The following is a 14672-nucleotide window of genomic DNA, read 5'->3' as shown; positions in this document are numbered from 1 at the left end:
TTTTGCTAATTGCAAGTAAAGAAAGCCAAATTGAAAACTAGGTTTTATGGTAGTAGAAAATGATAGAAAGTGGTCTATGCTCTCATAAGCTTTTTTTTTCTTCTCATTACTTGAGATGGAACTGAAATCCTGCACACAAAATTATACTGATTTCATCAACTATGAATATGTATTTTCCAAACTATATGGCTATGAACATATGGATCATATTTTTTTCAATGCCTGTCTCAAGTTTAAGAGTTATTAAAAGTCATCTGTTTAGTAATATGTGAACTATTTCCAGTATTAAAGCTTGACTTCTCAGCCATGATATTTTCCAGAAACATTTGAGAGAATTGTGTGGAGTTTGTGTTTGCCAATGAGAATGGACAACAATGAGAAGAGAGAGTAATACTTTTTATGTGTTTGTTGTTTGTTTTGTCATTTACACTTTCATCTGCAAGAACTTTCTCTTGGACACTTCCTAGTTTTGGTTTTCTTGTTATGCATCTGTTTTACCCTGTTTGCCTCAAAGTGAAAAGGGAGATGCTTTGCATTTGTGCAGGATGATGAATCACTGTGCAATTTAGAGTGTGTTATGATTTGTGTTCATTTCTTTACCATATTAAAGAAGAGGCCTTATTCTCCATTTCATCTTTTCCTCTGAAGCTTTGTGAAAAGTGCACAAAAATTTATCATCACTGAAGTTCTGAAGTATAACAGAATGATTCTAATGTGGTTGGGACTCCTCACATGGATTGTACCTGGGAAAAGAATTGCATTCATGGATCTAGCTCAGTGTGGATGTCACGTCTTCTGAATGTTGCTATGCTGTCCTGGGTATACTACACTACTAGATGTATATTGTCCACTTGCAACTTTCTAAACTTGCTGATAATTATAGCTACTTGCTGATGAGTCACTGTACCATGTATAGAGCTGACATTAGGTTGTAATGTAATGTAATGTAATGGCCAGTCTTCGCGAACGAAGAACCAGGGAAGGTCTTTCCACCTTCCAGCCTGCGCATTGGATTTTTTAGGTGAGACACAGTGTGCGCGGAACTGAGCCCACCCTTTAATCCTGAGGTTCATCTGCCGGGGCCAAGCGAGCTTGGACGGTGGCAGCAAGGTCCTCAGGACGTAGATGGATTGCCTTACAGGGCTAACGAGCTCCATCTGCCTGGGGAGTGTCCTAACCGGGAATAGAACCCGGGTCTCAGCGTTGACAGCGCCGCGGCCTAACCACTGCACCACCAGGGGCACTCCATTAGGTTGTATACTTGAGGGCAATACCCACCCACTTCTGGAAAGGGATGGTAGCCATAAAGTAGGTGTACTCTTTCTTCAGAGCTCATACTACACCTTTGCACATGAATATGTAGATGGCCTATGAACTCCTGAAATCAGTACAAACTACCAGTTGTTAATGACTGAACCACCCAAGGCCACCAAGAAACCACCAACACACTTCAGTGTGAAATCAAAAGAGTGATTTACTTGTGTTCAGTACAAACACCAGTGTCTATTCAATAAGAGGTGCATTGCTGATACCAATGTGTAGATAATAATATCTTTTTCTGTGTGATCCTCAGTGGAATTTCCAATATTCTATTTCCCTTTCAGAGCATAAGAACTCACAACAGGCTGCAACACAGTGGTCCAAACCCACTAGCATGGGTGGTGGAGGAGAACAGGTAAGAGCTCATATCATATGGGTTATGGTATTTGCATAGCAGGTCACAGGACAAATGCTAGAAAGTTCAAATGCTGGAAAAATTAAAATGAATTTTCCTGCAAGGTGGTATGCTGGCAGATGCAATGACAGGAACACCTGGGATACTCTGAAACAACTGTCAGGCCTGAGCTATGGCTGCTATCCACCTTCCATATACCCCAGAGAGGACAGCCTGGGCATCTACTAAACACACCAGTGCAGGCATTGACCTGGTGCCTTCCCTGAAGCATGAGAGTCCATGGATACAAAGTTGGTGGGATCTTAAATTAAGACTGGAATATGTCGTAATAATTGACTACTCTATTCCTCTATGCATATCTCTTGTCATCTCTTTGGGATAGGTCAAATTAGGTCCTGCTGACCCCTGGGGAAAGGATGAGAGAGGGTTCCCCAGACAGGGGGAAAAAATGATGTCATTTGTAGAGACATCTATAGCACTTGCATTAGCGGTTGGTCGGTGTTATCTTGGGCCAGTATGTAAATGTGCATTTAGGTGCATATAGGGTGGCAGGTAATCTTGTGTTTAATGCTCTCTGGCAATGCCAGAGCTGAGACCACGGGGAGGAGAGACTGCCTAGATGTGCTCCCTTTAGGTGCCCTGCAGCTGTAATGTGGAGTTGGACCACCCTGGGAATCCCTTGGGTCACCCTGGCTGCTGTGGTCCTGTGGATTATTGCACTGCAGGAGCCTGCACTCACAGGGGTATCAGCCAGACTGCTTCCATGGTATCTTTTATATTCAAAGCCAAGACAACAAGAACGTCTGAGAATTTGCCCTGAAGTGAGCTATTGCAGGATCTTACAGAGACAGCTATAAAACCTTTGATCATCCTGCTGCAGCTGCTGAAGTGTCACCCTGAGATTCCCCCCTCTGGAGTCCCCCCCGCCTGCTCTGTTTCCTGTCACCTCTGCAAGAAGAAGCGGCACCAGCTCTCTATATTCCTGCACCCCCTGCACCAGGAGGCTGTTCTCCACTGCCGCTGACGGGAGCTTGGCAGTGATTTCAATGCACCCAGGCGTCTAGGCAGGGTCTCCGATTGTGCTTGGTCCTGTTATCAGGGACATAAAAGGAAGGAGGCACTTCTTACATTCTCCTACGTGACCCAAAGCAACAGTTCCATGTGTGGATTTTTTTGTTCTTTGGGGGAGAAAGGAATGTAGGTGGGTCTAGTAAAATAAATTGCAGGACTTTTTGTTTTGATTAAAGCTATTGTGTAACAACTGCTTGTATTTTCTGTAGTCACATTCCTACAGCTACACTCACAATAGATGGCAGCTTTTTTTCAAAATGAGAGGAAGACTTGACAAAAGGTTATAATTAAGAAAGAAGAACAACATTGATAAAGTATGTCCTTATCATAAAATTATCAGCCCTAATCCATATTTCAGACAGATATAAACCTGGTTTCCAGCTGCAGGATAAAAATTGTTACAATGATAATTTGCTTTCTCAAATGCAATGGCAAGGTGATTGAAAAACAACACAAATATAAATATCAAAACTATCTTTTCTTACACGAAAGAGGTATTTTTTTTCTCCGGAGAAATGCCACAGTCATATTTAAAGCATAAAATACAGTAAAGGAAGAGACAGCAGTATTTAAGACATGCAGATGGGCTCCAGAAACTTCTGAGGGCATTAGCATAGCTGGCTACAAAGAAGGTACTATTTATCTTAGGAGTCACTGGGTAATGTGTAACATATACAGAAAAGAGAGGTACAAGGTCAGCTCTCATGCTTAGGAGTGATGGTAGTTTGGAATTGGAAATCTGGTTTATGAGGCCCTCTGCCACTTAACTTCCAGGAAAAAATACTGTGGCAAACGAATTTTTTTCAACCTTTCCTTTTCTCTCTAATTTTCTGTGTAGGAAAGCAAGATATATTTTTCATCTTGAGAGTGCCTGAAAACTAAGAATAGATGAAAGGGAGACATGCTAACCAGCTTCTTCCAGAAAAATTCCTGTATCTACAGATTCATGTATTTTAGGGTTTCAAAGGAACATTATGATTATCTAGTCAGAGCTGCCTGACAGGCTGTAAAACCACACCAAGCAATCTCTCCATCAAGCACATCTGTTTGAGTAATTGCATACCTCTTAGAGAAATATCTAGTCATGATTTAAGGTCTGCAAGTGATGAAGTTCTGCAGTCCTTACTCAGGATTTAACTCAGTGAAAACACTGGCATATTATGTTCACTGTCAATTATGTTTGAAGGAAGAGAAAGACATTTAACTGGCTTTAAAACACTTCTGTTCCAAATCCGTATGAACAAACTCTACAGAACTTAAACTAACAGAGAATGCATCATGAGAATACCTGTGCACAATCTTCCCTTTTGTAATGACACAAAACTATATTCTATTATTTTTCTTAGAATTTTTAAAGAACATTGACTGAAAAGATGAATTCTGCAGGTGGATCTCTTTGGTTTTAAACTTATTTACTTTTCTATTTTAGAGATCCATAGGAAGAGTTTCCAGCCCTCTGTATGATATATTGTTCCTAATATTGTTCCTAGCCTTTTCTTACCTTCAGTGTCTTTTTAAAGACACTAATGTAAAGAGATTTACAGTAGAGGCACTAACTGTAAGTAGTGAGATAAGTTCTCTCACAAGTACCACAGGAATTCAAACTTCCATAAACTAAAGAGACTTCAGGTGTTTGAATTTGACACCAGGGCAAAATGATGACTGAACTGCTCACTGACTGACAAACACCACAGAAGCGTAAGAGCTCTCTTGCAGAAATAAGGATTAACTGGCATTCTGATCAACATATCTGTGCTTGTGGTGGGAGCTGTATAAATATATCTAGTTATTAATGTGATCAAGCTACCTGAAAAATACATAGGGACAAAAGATGGCATTTTCTGAACAGATGTGGATACAACATGTTCACAGATCACGTCAGGATGCTGATACACAACTTTAAAGTACACACTGCCAGAAATTACTTTTCCTCTTTCAGACACATTAATAAATAGTAGAAAAATATTTCAGAATATAACAACACTATCAAAACATGCTCATATTGGTAATCTTGTTTTCTATGGTAGTGAACATTAGACCTACATAAACATTCAAACTATGGTGGCTCTTCTCTTTGAAATAACAAATGTTTCCAATATTCATTCACACCATCTGATACAAGAATAGATTTTGCTTACGTCCAATGATGCCCTGATATTGCTTGAATTGACTGTCACAGCTGAAGGTCATGGAGTGACTCAGTGCCAATACAAACAGATGCAATAGTGGGAAACCACTTTTTAAAAATCTTGCCTTTCTAAAAGGAAGCCTAGTTGCCTGAAAAAATGTCAACTTTGAAAAGATAAGCATCAGTCATGGCTTCTCAGCTCACCTTTCAAAGTTACAGAAAAAGCAGTCAAAATATTTGCACACCTAAATACAAGGAAGGCTAGGATCTTACTTGGGAGTTTAAAAATAGCTCAGTTCATTCCCCTAGTCAGATAGAGACTTCCTGTGTGACTGTGGATAAAGTGCTTGGGACAAGGTTTCTGAAGGCATGTAAATGTCTACGTTCACATTTAGATATGCATTGGGGTATTTGCTACAGATTTTAATAACAAACAAGCATTGAAAATTAGTGCAAATCTATCTTTAAATTGATCCTTAAGTGGGTTTTTTCCTTATGGTTATTCTGTAGGTTACTAGGATCACAAGCCCATGAATCTGGGCTATCATCAAATCATAGAATATGCTGAGTTGGAAGGGACCCATCAGGATCATTGAATCCAACTCCTGGCCCTGTGCAGGAAACCCCAAGAATCACGCCATGTGCCTGAGAGCATTGTCCAAATGCTTCTTGAACTCAGACAGCCTTGGTGCTGTGTTTTCACTTTATATTTTTTTGATAAGTTAGTTTGATGTCTGTGAAGCTTTTGAGAACTGACAGATCTGACAGTTTACTCTAGGAGTGTAGACTGTTCTCATCTGTAAACTGAGAATAATTGTACCTTGACTAGGAGATATCAAAAAAATACAGGACACATTGTGAGAAAGTCATTTTGTGTCATGATGTGGACATATTTCAAGTTTAAGACAATGAAAAGAAAATTTCCATTGCTGCATAAAGAATATATGGTTTTTTCTGTAACTTGCTCTCCCTACTTCCACAACTCATCAAAGAAGAAAGAAAGAACACAACAAACAAAACTATAAGCTAGGTAGGGGAAAAGTCCTTACATCAGAATTTGATAGTGTGTAAATACCTGAAATCACACAGTTGAGTGCTGTTCGGTACATCCTGGTAGTTTTCCAGCACCTCAGAGTCAGGGCAGAATTTGTATATTTGTTTTAGACTTGATTCTGCAATACTGAATTAAATGAATCATCTCAACTTATGCAGAATTTCCTTGAAATCAAGAGGACTAATTACACAAAAACCACTCACGATGGGAGGAGTTGCAGTGAGGCCACATGCACTTTAGACAAGTGAAAAAGCTCTTTCCAGAATGTGCATTGTATATGTATGAATAAGCTAATTGCTGACAGGAAGGCACTATTGGTGTAATTAAATGTGATATCTCAGAAGCAACATTTGGCTTAAGGATCCCTTCACTTGAGGAGCTTGGAAGGAATATCAGTGAAAAACAATTAAACATATTTCTTATAGTCCTTCATAAGCATTCGCTATGAGCAACCAACAGGGGTGAGATAATGCAAAAGGCAGGTAGTCCAGTGCTTGACTGTCATAGATTCCATCACGTGTATGAGAAACTGTACTGCAGTTCAAAAAGATTTCTAGATCATAAACTTCAACATTTATACTTGTCTTTTTTTTTTCTGCCACAGTGGACCAGTAAGATATGACTGCTGAGGATCTTTATGTTGACAAAATAGATAGTGCAGACATTATGAGACTGGTATATGCCATTTAGCAGTTTAGTTTCCCTATGTTTTTTAGATTTATAGAAATACTTTAATTTTTTGTACTAATAGGCAAAAAAAAACATTTCTTATTCAAATTATTCTACTATGGTTAGTCCACTTTAATTATTGCATATTAAAATGCTTTATTCTTTTCTTCAAATCAGACTGGCAGAGATCACTTAGAGCATTCAGCTAGAACACTCTCAATAAAAACTAATCAAAAGTTCCTGTGAGTTTGAGCATAGCATCTGGTAAACTCAGTAACAAATAAAACATAATTCTAAACATTCATGTTTACAAAAAAAATAATTATGAAATCTTAACAATAAGTTAATAAAGTAAAATAGTTATCTACTGTTCAGATATAAAATCCCAGCAACTTAATTTATATATCACTATAGCAGACATGATAAAATTGTGAATAATACTATCCACTGTCATAAGTGGTACTTCAAGATTTCCAACAGAAAACTTATATTTTAATTTTCTGTTCATAAATAGCCAAAAGTAAGAGGCAAAGCCAGCCTAATAGTAATCCAAGGTTCTGTAGGAGAAACATCAACCAGGGTCGCCGCGTCTGAATATGAGTCATTTCAGGAAGCTAAAAAAAGAATAAGACACTAGAATGAGAGCCAGATACATTCATCTGTGGGAAAAAAAGTTATGGGAAAACAAGGCAAACTTCATTAAAAAGAAACGAAAACTTCTCAAAATGCCGACCTTCTGAATGTAGTTATTAATGTGCAGCATTTTCTGTACATTGTAACAAAACTAATCTTTACAGTGAAATATTTAAATTAATCAAATTCTACCCATTTTCATTCTTTTGCTAGCACTGATAAGAATTATAAATGAGATTCCAAAATTTGTCAACTTCTCAATAGTTTGGAGCAATTTCATATAGCTATCTGCAAGGCAATGCTTATTTAGTAAAATTAGTGATTCCCTTTTATGGGAATAAATTAGTTGGAGTATTTTTTGTTTCAGTTCTAAATATAGGGTCAATCATGCTCTTTCTGAAATAACTGGCAACACTCCTATTTACTTGGGCTTTAGTAAATGTACAAGAGAAAGACGGGATTTTTTAAATATGCTTGAAAAAATTGTGTTTAATATTTTTCTCTCTGCGTTTTAAATCAAGTAAAGGAGCAGTACCTGTTTATAATCATATTAAAAACTACTTACATTGACCTTCCACTCTACATGGTCTCTTTTATCAAAGCTTTTAAACTATATGTATGTCTAAACAGGGCCTGTGAAAATGATGCCTCAGGCTCAAATTCTCTTAATATTTTTGCTTTATGTCTTATAGACACCCGAACAAACACTAATGACTCCTAATACTTTCACATCAACTCAGGAAATAAATATGAAGCAATGGCCTCGTGCTGACCTCTGGTTTTGGTTGGGATTTTTTTTCCCCTCTGCTCACAGCCTGCACTTGAGTAAAGCTACTGAGTTCCTCTGCTCTTTGGAACCTCTTACAGTAGCTGTAACAGCAGCAGCCACTGGGAGACAGTGGAGTGGTGCTGACCAAGGAGGCTAACGAGTTTTTGCAATGCTTGTCGTTTCCTCTGTCAGGGGTGGGGGGAGGTCTCTGGGGCTGCCTCTTCTGTGCTCTTCTACCTCTGGAAGTTGTCATGGGCCCAAAAGAAAACTGTAATGGAAAATCATCCTCCCCTTTAAAGTTTTACCTGAAAATAACAGGCAAACCCAAATGCCCTGGATCTTCACTACAACTTGGCAGTGAATTAAATTATGGTAAAGAAACTCATGTAGTTATACTTGATCTGTACTTAAAGATCATCAGAAACTTTTAATCCAAAGCAAGTGCAAACACCTCAAAGTTCTGATGTAAATCAAGATCTGAACTGACAGTTTGTAAATGCCCAGAGCACATGATTTTTGCTGTATATTTAAGCAAAAACTGTTAATTAGGACCTAAGCCTGAATCCAGATTTTGGTCTGAATCCAGACATTTGGTCTTTCTATTTATCCTTATAAGTCTATTTTGTCCTCTTCCCCAGTGCCTGAGTGAAGAAGTTCTCCAAACTTTTTCTCCTCCCACTGCAAAATCTAGTCTTTTCTCTTATTGCTATCAGTGACAATTTTTGAGTTACACAGATATACACAGCAGGTTTCTAAGACAGTTTTCAAAAAGAATTCTCTTCAGGTAGTCCCATGTCCAATGCTGGTGTCTGTTCCCTCCATCTAACCTATGTGCATATCATCAACACACAGACCATTTTCACAGCCATACCTTGTGTGACATCCCTGCTTACCCGTAAAAACAAAAGATGATTGCTGTCACAATATCAGCCATCGTTCCCCAACTCTCTCTGAACAACAGACTGTGTGGTACAGCAGAGTGAATCTTGTTTACGAAGCATAAGCCTGTTCAACTGGCAGATGCAAACCACTTCAAAAATTGAGGGAACATAGCACCACATCAACGGATTACTCTATTCTCACTCCAGCTCATGTTATTGTGACCACACAAAATATAAGAAATAGGAAGCAGCGTGCTGAAAGGAGGCATGAGGGGCTCTCAGCCATGTACTGGCTAAAAAGGAGTTCCACCAAGCTGGGGCATATGGCATGACTTGCACTGCAACAGCCTGGTTAATCACTTTAAATACTCCTCCTTTATTTTCAGAGCAAATATCAGTTTTGCGTAATTTCTTAGTGAAAAATTATGAAGGATATAAATGATTTTATCTTTTATCCTTTTTTTCAATTTCTAAAATGATTGTTCCACCCTGCTTGCTAATGGAGATAGAATGCCATTTGTCAAAATGAAAAGCCTTTAATCAACCACAGAAGTAGTTTTGTGCTAACTTGACTGTGGCGCTACATGAATAATTTTTTAAATAAAATAATCCCTGGGACATTTGACACTTCTGACAAACATAGGGGAGTAAACTAAAGAGAACATACATAGAAATAGATGCAGAGATACAGAGAAGATACAGACCCTATTAATAAAAAGTATGAGAGAAATAAGATCCTTCTCTCTCCCTTCTTTCTACTCTTCACATCAAGACCAAGATTATGGTGACAAGCTGAGAACAAGGGAAAACATGTCTCTGTCTCTGCCTGGAACTGTATTATCTCTTGGGATTTACGGCTGGCACAGTGCTTTGAAGACTCAGGGAAAAACATAGTATTGTTCTAGAAGCTTGTGGATCCCTGATGAATGCTGATCCTACACTGATTGCAAAATATGTCTATATCATTCTTAGCCCTATTAGTAAAACCATGCCTACTCAGTAGGTAGGCAGTCTAATTTCCAAATTTCTCAGTGTCAGAACAAGCTGCTGCTTGGTACACAGTGTTCTTGTCTGCTATTTACCACCTCAGTCAGGACTGTTGACACATCCACAATCCTGAGGCAGTTCCCTCTTAAGCTCTTAGGAGCACTTTGTGTTCACTTTAGTTACAATAGCAAAAAATAGAATAAATACTACCAAAGTCTAAGGTCAATTATTATAAGTAGGATTTTAAATAGTTTATAATACTGGAATGGAATATCAGGTTTAAAGTATTATGCTTGAAGCTGGTAACTAATATCTCAGGCGTAAGGTGGGGGGTGGTAGTGAACACAACTGAGAGACAGTGAGGCTTGGGGAAAACACAGTAATAATTTATGAAGAGTTTTTTTTTTCTCCCTCTTCGTCTAATCACTCAAAATATTCCATCTCTGTTCAGGAGCTTGTAAGTAAGTTTACATCAACACATGATGGTGGAAGACCATGTGACAAAGCTGGGAAGCAATTAAACTCTGCATTGCTACAAGTATAATAGTTAGCTATCTCTTCAATAAATGATGGGGCCCAAGACATCTGCATGAGCTAGGATGCCTCCATGTCTTTGTACAGTCCTTAGACCTTTCTCCTACTGCATATCTTCACACAGTTTTTCTATAGTCAGGTCATTTCTATTGAACTGGGATTATGAAAAATGTTGGGCAAACATGAAAAAGCTGAGGCAATGTGATGGCTTATGAATTACTTAGGAGCTCATCCAAACCTCTTCAAGACAGAAAGGAAGAGTGCAGGATAAGCACCTTTGCATTTTAGTTCAGAAACAGCAAATTCATGTTAAAACAATGGATGAAAAATATATAAAGAAAAGGGCACAAAAAAGTAACCAATTTCTTCAGGATTTTAAAAAACCCTGTAGGTTCAATTTAAGTTTTGCTAAGTAACTAAAAATATGTTGTTCACCTTTCCCCCTTTAAAAGTCCTTTATGCCTTTCTCATATATTAGCCTCTTAATGGCCTTTATTTCACCTTTTCTTTACTAATGACACCTAGCATGAGAATGACATGAAATAAAACCAGGTTACTGTTCAAAGTACTGTAGACACACGGGGCAGACAACATGCTCTTCCCAACAAGCCTATGAACTCTTTTTCTCTCCACATTCATCCATCTGCATTTGTTTGACACTCATCTATAATGTGTGGCCATGCTGAAAGGAAAATATACCCATAGACTGAAGTTCTCACCATTTCTGCTAAAGATAAATACAAGAACATTCCAGCTGTAATAGTAAAAATCCAGTTTTGAATGGATGGGTCAGTTGATAGAGAAAGGCCAATATAAAGTCCTAAGAATGCTGTTAGTGCACTTATAAAATTCATCAGAATTGCAATCTTCGTGGGGAGCCCTGTACTTAGCAGCACAGCAAAATCTCCTGCACAGAGAAAAAGAAAGAAAATCTATTATTTAGCTGATAAATGTATTTGGAAGACTCTTGGTAATAAAACATGAAGGAAAATAATTAAGACATGCATAAAAAATATTGAATGGCCTAGGGTTGCCTTTAGATTTCTATAGAATTAGTTATAAACTCATCCTGTATGAAAATACCCAAAAACTCAAAGCAACAAAAAAGTAATATTTACTTGTATTTGTTTAGCTGTTCCTAAAGATAGCATACAGTATACAGGAGCAGCTTTCTGTTAGTTCTCGATGTTCCATGATATTTCCAACTTGGATACAAGCAAAAGTGAAGTCACATGTTTTCCCAGAGCTTCTAAATCTTTCTCCACTGGGAACTTGCCAGTTCAAAACATGTGGGTATATTTGCAGCATGATCTTTGAGTGTTTTACAGGTGCTGCAAGTCAGAGTAACCTATGCCAGTGTAATTCTAGTTTGAGTTTAATTCCACTGATTTCAGATCTAATCAATTTTAGTGAGTCATACATCAAAATCCCATCACAGATTTTTCTTCTAAAATAAAGGAGTTCATAACAGGTCCATGGCATAAGATTTTAAAAATTCTGCTCTGTGATTGTAAAAATGCCACTTTGACACAGGGGCACTACTGCCCAAGAATGAAGAAGGTCTGTCTTTGGAGGTAACTGTTGAGTATTTAAATTTTCTTTGCTATGCAAACAAGAGTTACTAGTTTTACAGGAATCCCCCATCCCATCTTTTTGTTTGGAGAAGTTTTCTACATAGCACATGAAATCTTCAGTCATTTAAGGATAGAAATGAGAATCTGCAGTTCTCATCTCAAAATTTCCACTTCATACATGTTCATCAACACGATGTGAGGAACAGCTTCAGCCATGCTTAAAGTTTTACCACAAGAAGTTAATTGAGGACAATATTCAATAGAACAATCCTCCTATCCTGCCCACTGGTAAAATAGGTCATATGCTTTCTTTTATTACCTTATTTTTCTTGATTAGCAGCAGGAAGGAAGGTAACATGGGGAATATTGAAACTGCTGCTATTGAAAGTCTTGGATAGCCCACTGTGTCAGGCACGCCCATTACGCACACGTGGCTCTTGCTCTCAGCTTGTAATTTTTTATCTCTGTACACATAAGAATAACAGGTCACCCTTGGCCTGATGTCCTTTACATTTGGAGAAAGTGAGATGGGATGACATCCAATAATGAGTGCAGAAGCCTCCCCTGGGTTTTGAGAAGGGGAAAGAAAGTAGGAGTCTCGCACATTAATGTCATAGTTCATGATGCTATAACCAAGAAGAATTCCCACAAATATCATACAGGAAAGAACTCTTTGGGAAACCTGGAAATACAAAGCCTATCAGGAAAAATACATATATATATATATATATTTCTTACCCATTTCATGAGGAATTTCATGGCATAAAATAGCAACAGTCGTTGTCACACCTGTTTCTGTTGAGGATGAGAATGCTGCTCCTATTACCAGGCCATCAGCAAAATTGTGAAGACTGTCACCCACCAGAACCATTATTGCTAACAAGCTGATTTTCTTACCTCAGAAAAGACAAACAAACAAACAAATAAAAAGCCCAGAAGTTTTAACACAGACAGATGTTGTAATTTTTGTTATTTACCAATTCTTTGATTTTTGGTGACTTTGCATATAACATTATGAGAAGTCATAATAGTTAGAGGAAAATAGTGTTTAACTCCTTTTCCCTTGTTATTATATTTCCTTCAAAACATTTGAAACAAAAAAAGTGAGTTGCGGTACAATTCAGAGATGCAAATACCAGGACGCAACTTCCTAATACTTACTAGGTCAACTATTAGACAAAAAGTTAGGTTTAAGTCTAGTCTCAGAATGCATCATAAGAGTTTCTATTAACCATTTTTTATTTTTCAAAATTCACACAAGTTTTCCTAGATGTTACTCCTAGATGTTATTTTTCTGGAACTCACAAAACTGCACAGCTATAGTGAAGATGAATATTTGGTCTCAGGCAGCTGATTGTTTTAATCCTGTAAAGCTTGCTAACATGAAATAATATTTGCAGGGTCTGTTTTTTTATGAGACTGTGTTTCAGTGAAAGATAGAGCTGAAAGACAACAAGCCTTGGAGTATCACTATTACTACAGGGTTACAGCATGCTTATTTCCAAAGTTTGTTCCAATCAATTAATGGCTGTTATGCTCATAATACTCCTATCTGGAGCACCACTCATGGGTGCAGATTGCTATTTGTCTTTCCCATTCTGTTCTGTTCTGTGACCTCATTTTAGTGTGGAACAGTATACTGGCTGTTCATGATCAGACATATGACATATGTGGAAAGGTGCTACTAGGGATGCAAGCACTGAAATCAAGCTAGGGAATTAGGGACAGTCTGTCTAGCCTGTAGCACAGACAGCTGGGTGGCATGCTGAATGGATTCACAGGGAAAGAGTTTATCTCTTCAAGTAGCAACAAGGGTCCATAAAGGTTCAATGTCTAAACTTTACAACACATAATTGGCTTCCCTATCCTGTACTTTGTTTTATTAATTTTATCCACAGTCTCACAAGCAGGACTGCCTAATATTTCTCAGGAAACTCATCCAGCTTCCCTCTACACGGAAGGGACAGAACACTTTGAAAATGCTTGGTTTCATGCCTGAAGCAGCAGGGTTGTGATTTGGGCCCTAAATATGTATTTTCCTGACTTTTGATGACCCCTCATAGTCATAATATGACAGACTAAGGACCTAATGTGCAGCTGCACAAAACTGCCTGAATATAGTTATTACAAGGTTTCACTTCAGTAATATTTCTCAGAGATGACTATTTTACAGTGGCGGGGGAGATGTTTTTCTTACAGAAACTGGCTAGAAATGCAGTCTTCAGACTATTATAAAAAAAAAACATGCAGCACATAAAAGCTTAACAACCGTATTCAGAAAATCCTCCCTAGTTGCCTGGGAGCTCTGCGGGTTCAGAAGAATTGGCAGGCTTGTTAGATTTTCCTACCAGCTTACAGAGCCGGACGTGGATTTCCCCAGCTTGCACAGTTCTTTCTAAACACTATGGGCAGTTTATAATCAATAGTGCAGAGCATGAATTACATAGAAATAATAGATTGCTGCACTACATTAAGTTTGTGATTTGTAATAAGTACTAGTAAGGACAAAATTGTGGCCTCCCCTGAGATCTTACTAGTCTGTTTTGTTCAAGTATCTTATTGTTAAGAAGATATACCATGATTACTGGAACTCACTCCAGCACGTTGTATGTAATGTAACATAGGGATCAGGTTAGCATTATGGCACAATTACAGATGCAATCTTGGTGAACTTACTTGACAGAAACTTAAGAAGAT

At 38.0% G+C, this 14672-nt stretch overlaps 1 protein-coding gene across 8 annotated transcripts in view; it reads right to left on the bottom strand.

Moving 5' to 3' along the window:
- Positions 1-5732: 5732 nt before the first annotated feature.
- The window catches only part of SLC39A12 (solute carrier family 39 member 12), a 33854-nt gene continuing 24914 nt past the window's right edge, over positions 5733-14672 (bottom strand). For all 8 annotated transcript variants that reach the window (XM_027893870.1, XM_027893872.1, XM_027893871.1 and 5 more), the window contains 3 exons: positions 12714-12872; positions 11121-11308; positions 5733-7211 (listed from right to left, as the gene is read on the bottom strand). In XM_027893870.1, the coding sequence (XP_027749671.1) occupies positions 7083-7211; positions 11121-11308; positions 12714-12872 (476 nt within the window). In that variant the 3' untranslated portion in view covers positions 5733-7082. The remainder of the gene's footprint in view (positions 7212-11120; positions 11309-12713; positions 12873-14672) is intronic.

Source organism: Empidonax traillii, unplaced genomic scaffold (assembly GCF_003031625.1).
Source record: "Empidonax traillii isolate 1590-97213 ecotype Southwest subspecies unplaced genomic scaffold, ASM303162v1 scaffold409:size521033, whole genome shotgun sequence".
NCBI lineage: Eukaryota > Metazoa > Chordata > Aves > Passeriformes > Tyrannidae > Empidonax > Empidonax traillii.
Note: the sequence above shows the minus strand (reverse complement) of the source record. Positions and strands in the feature narration are given on the sequence as shown.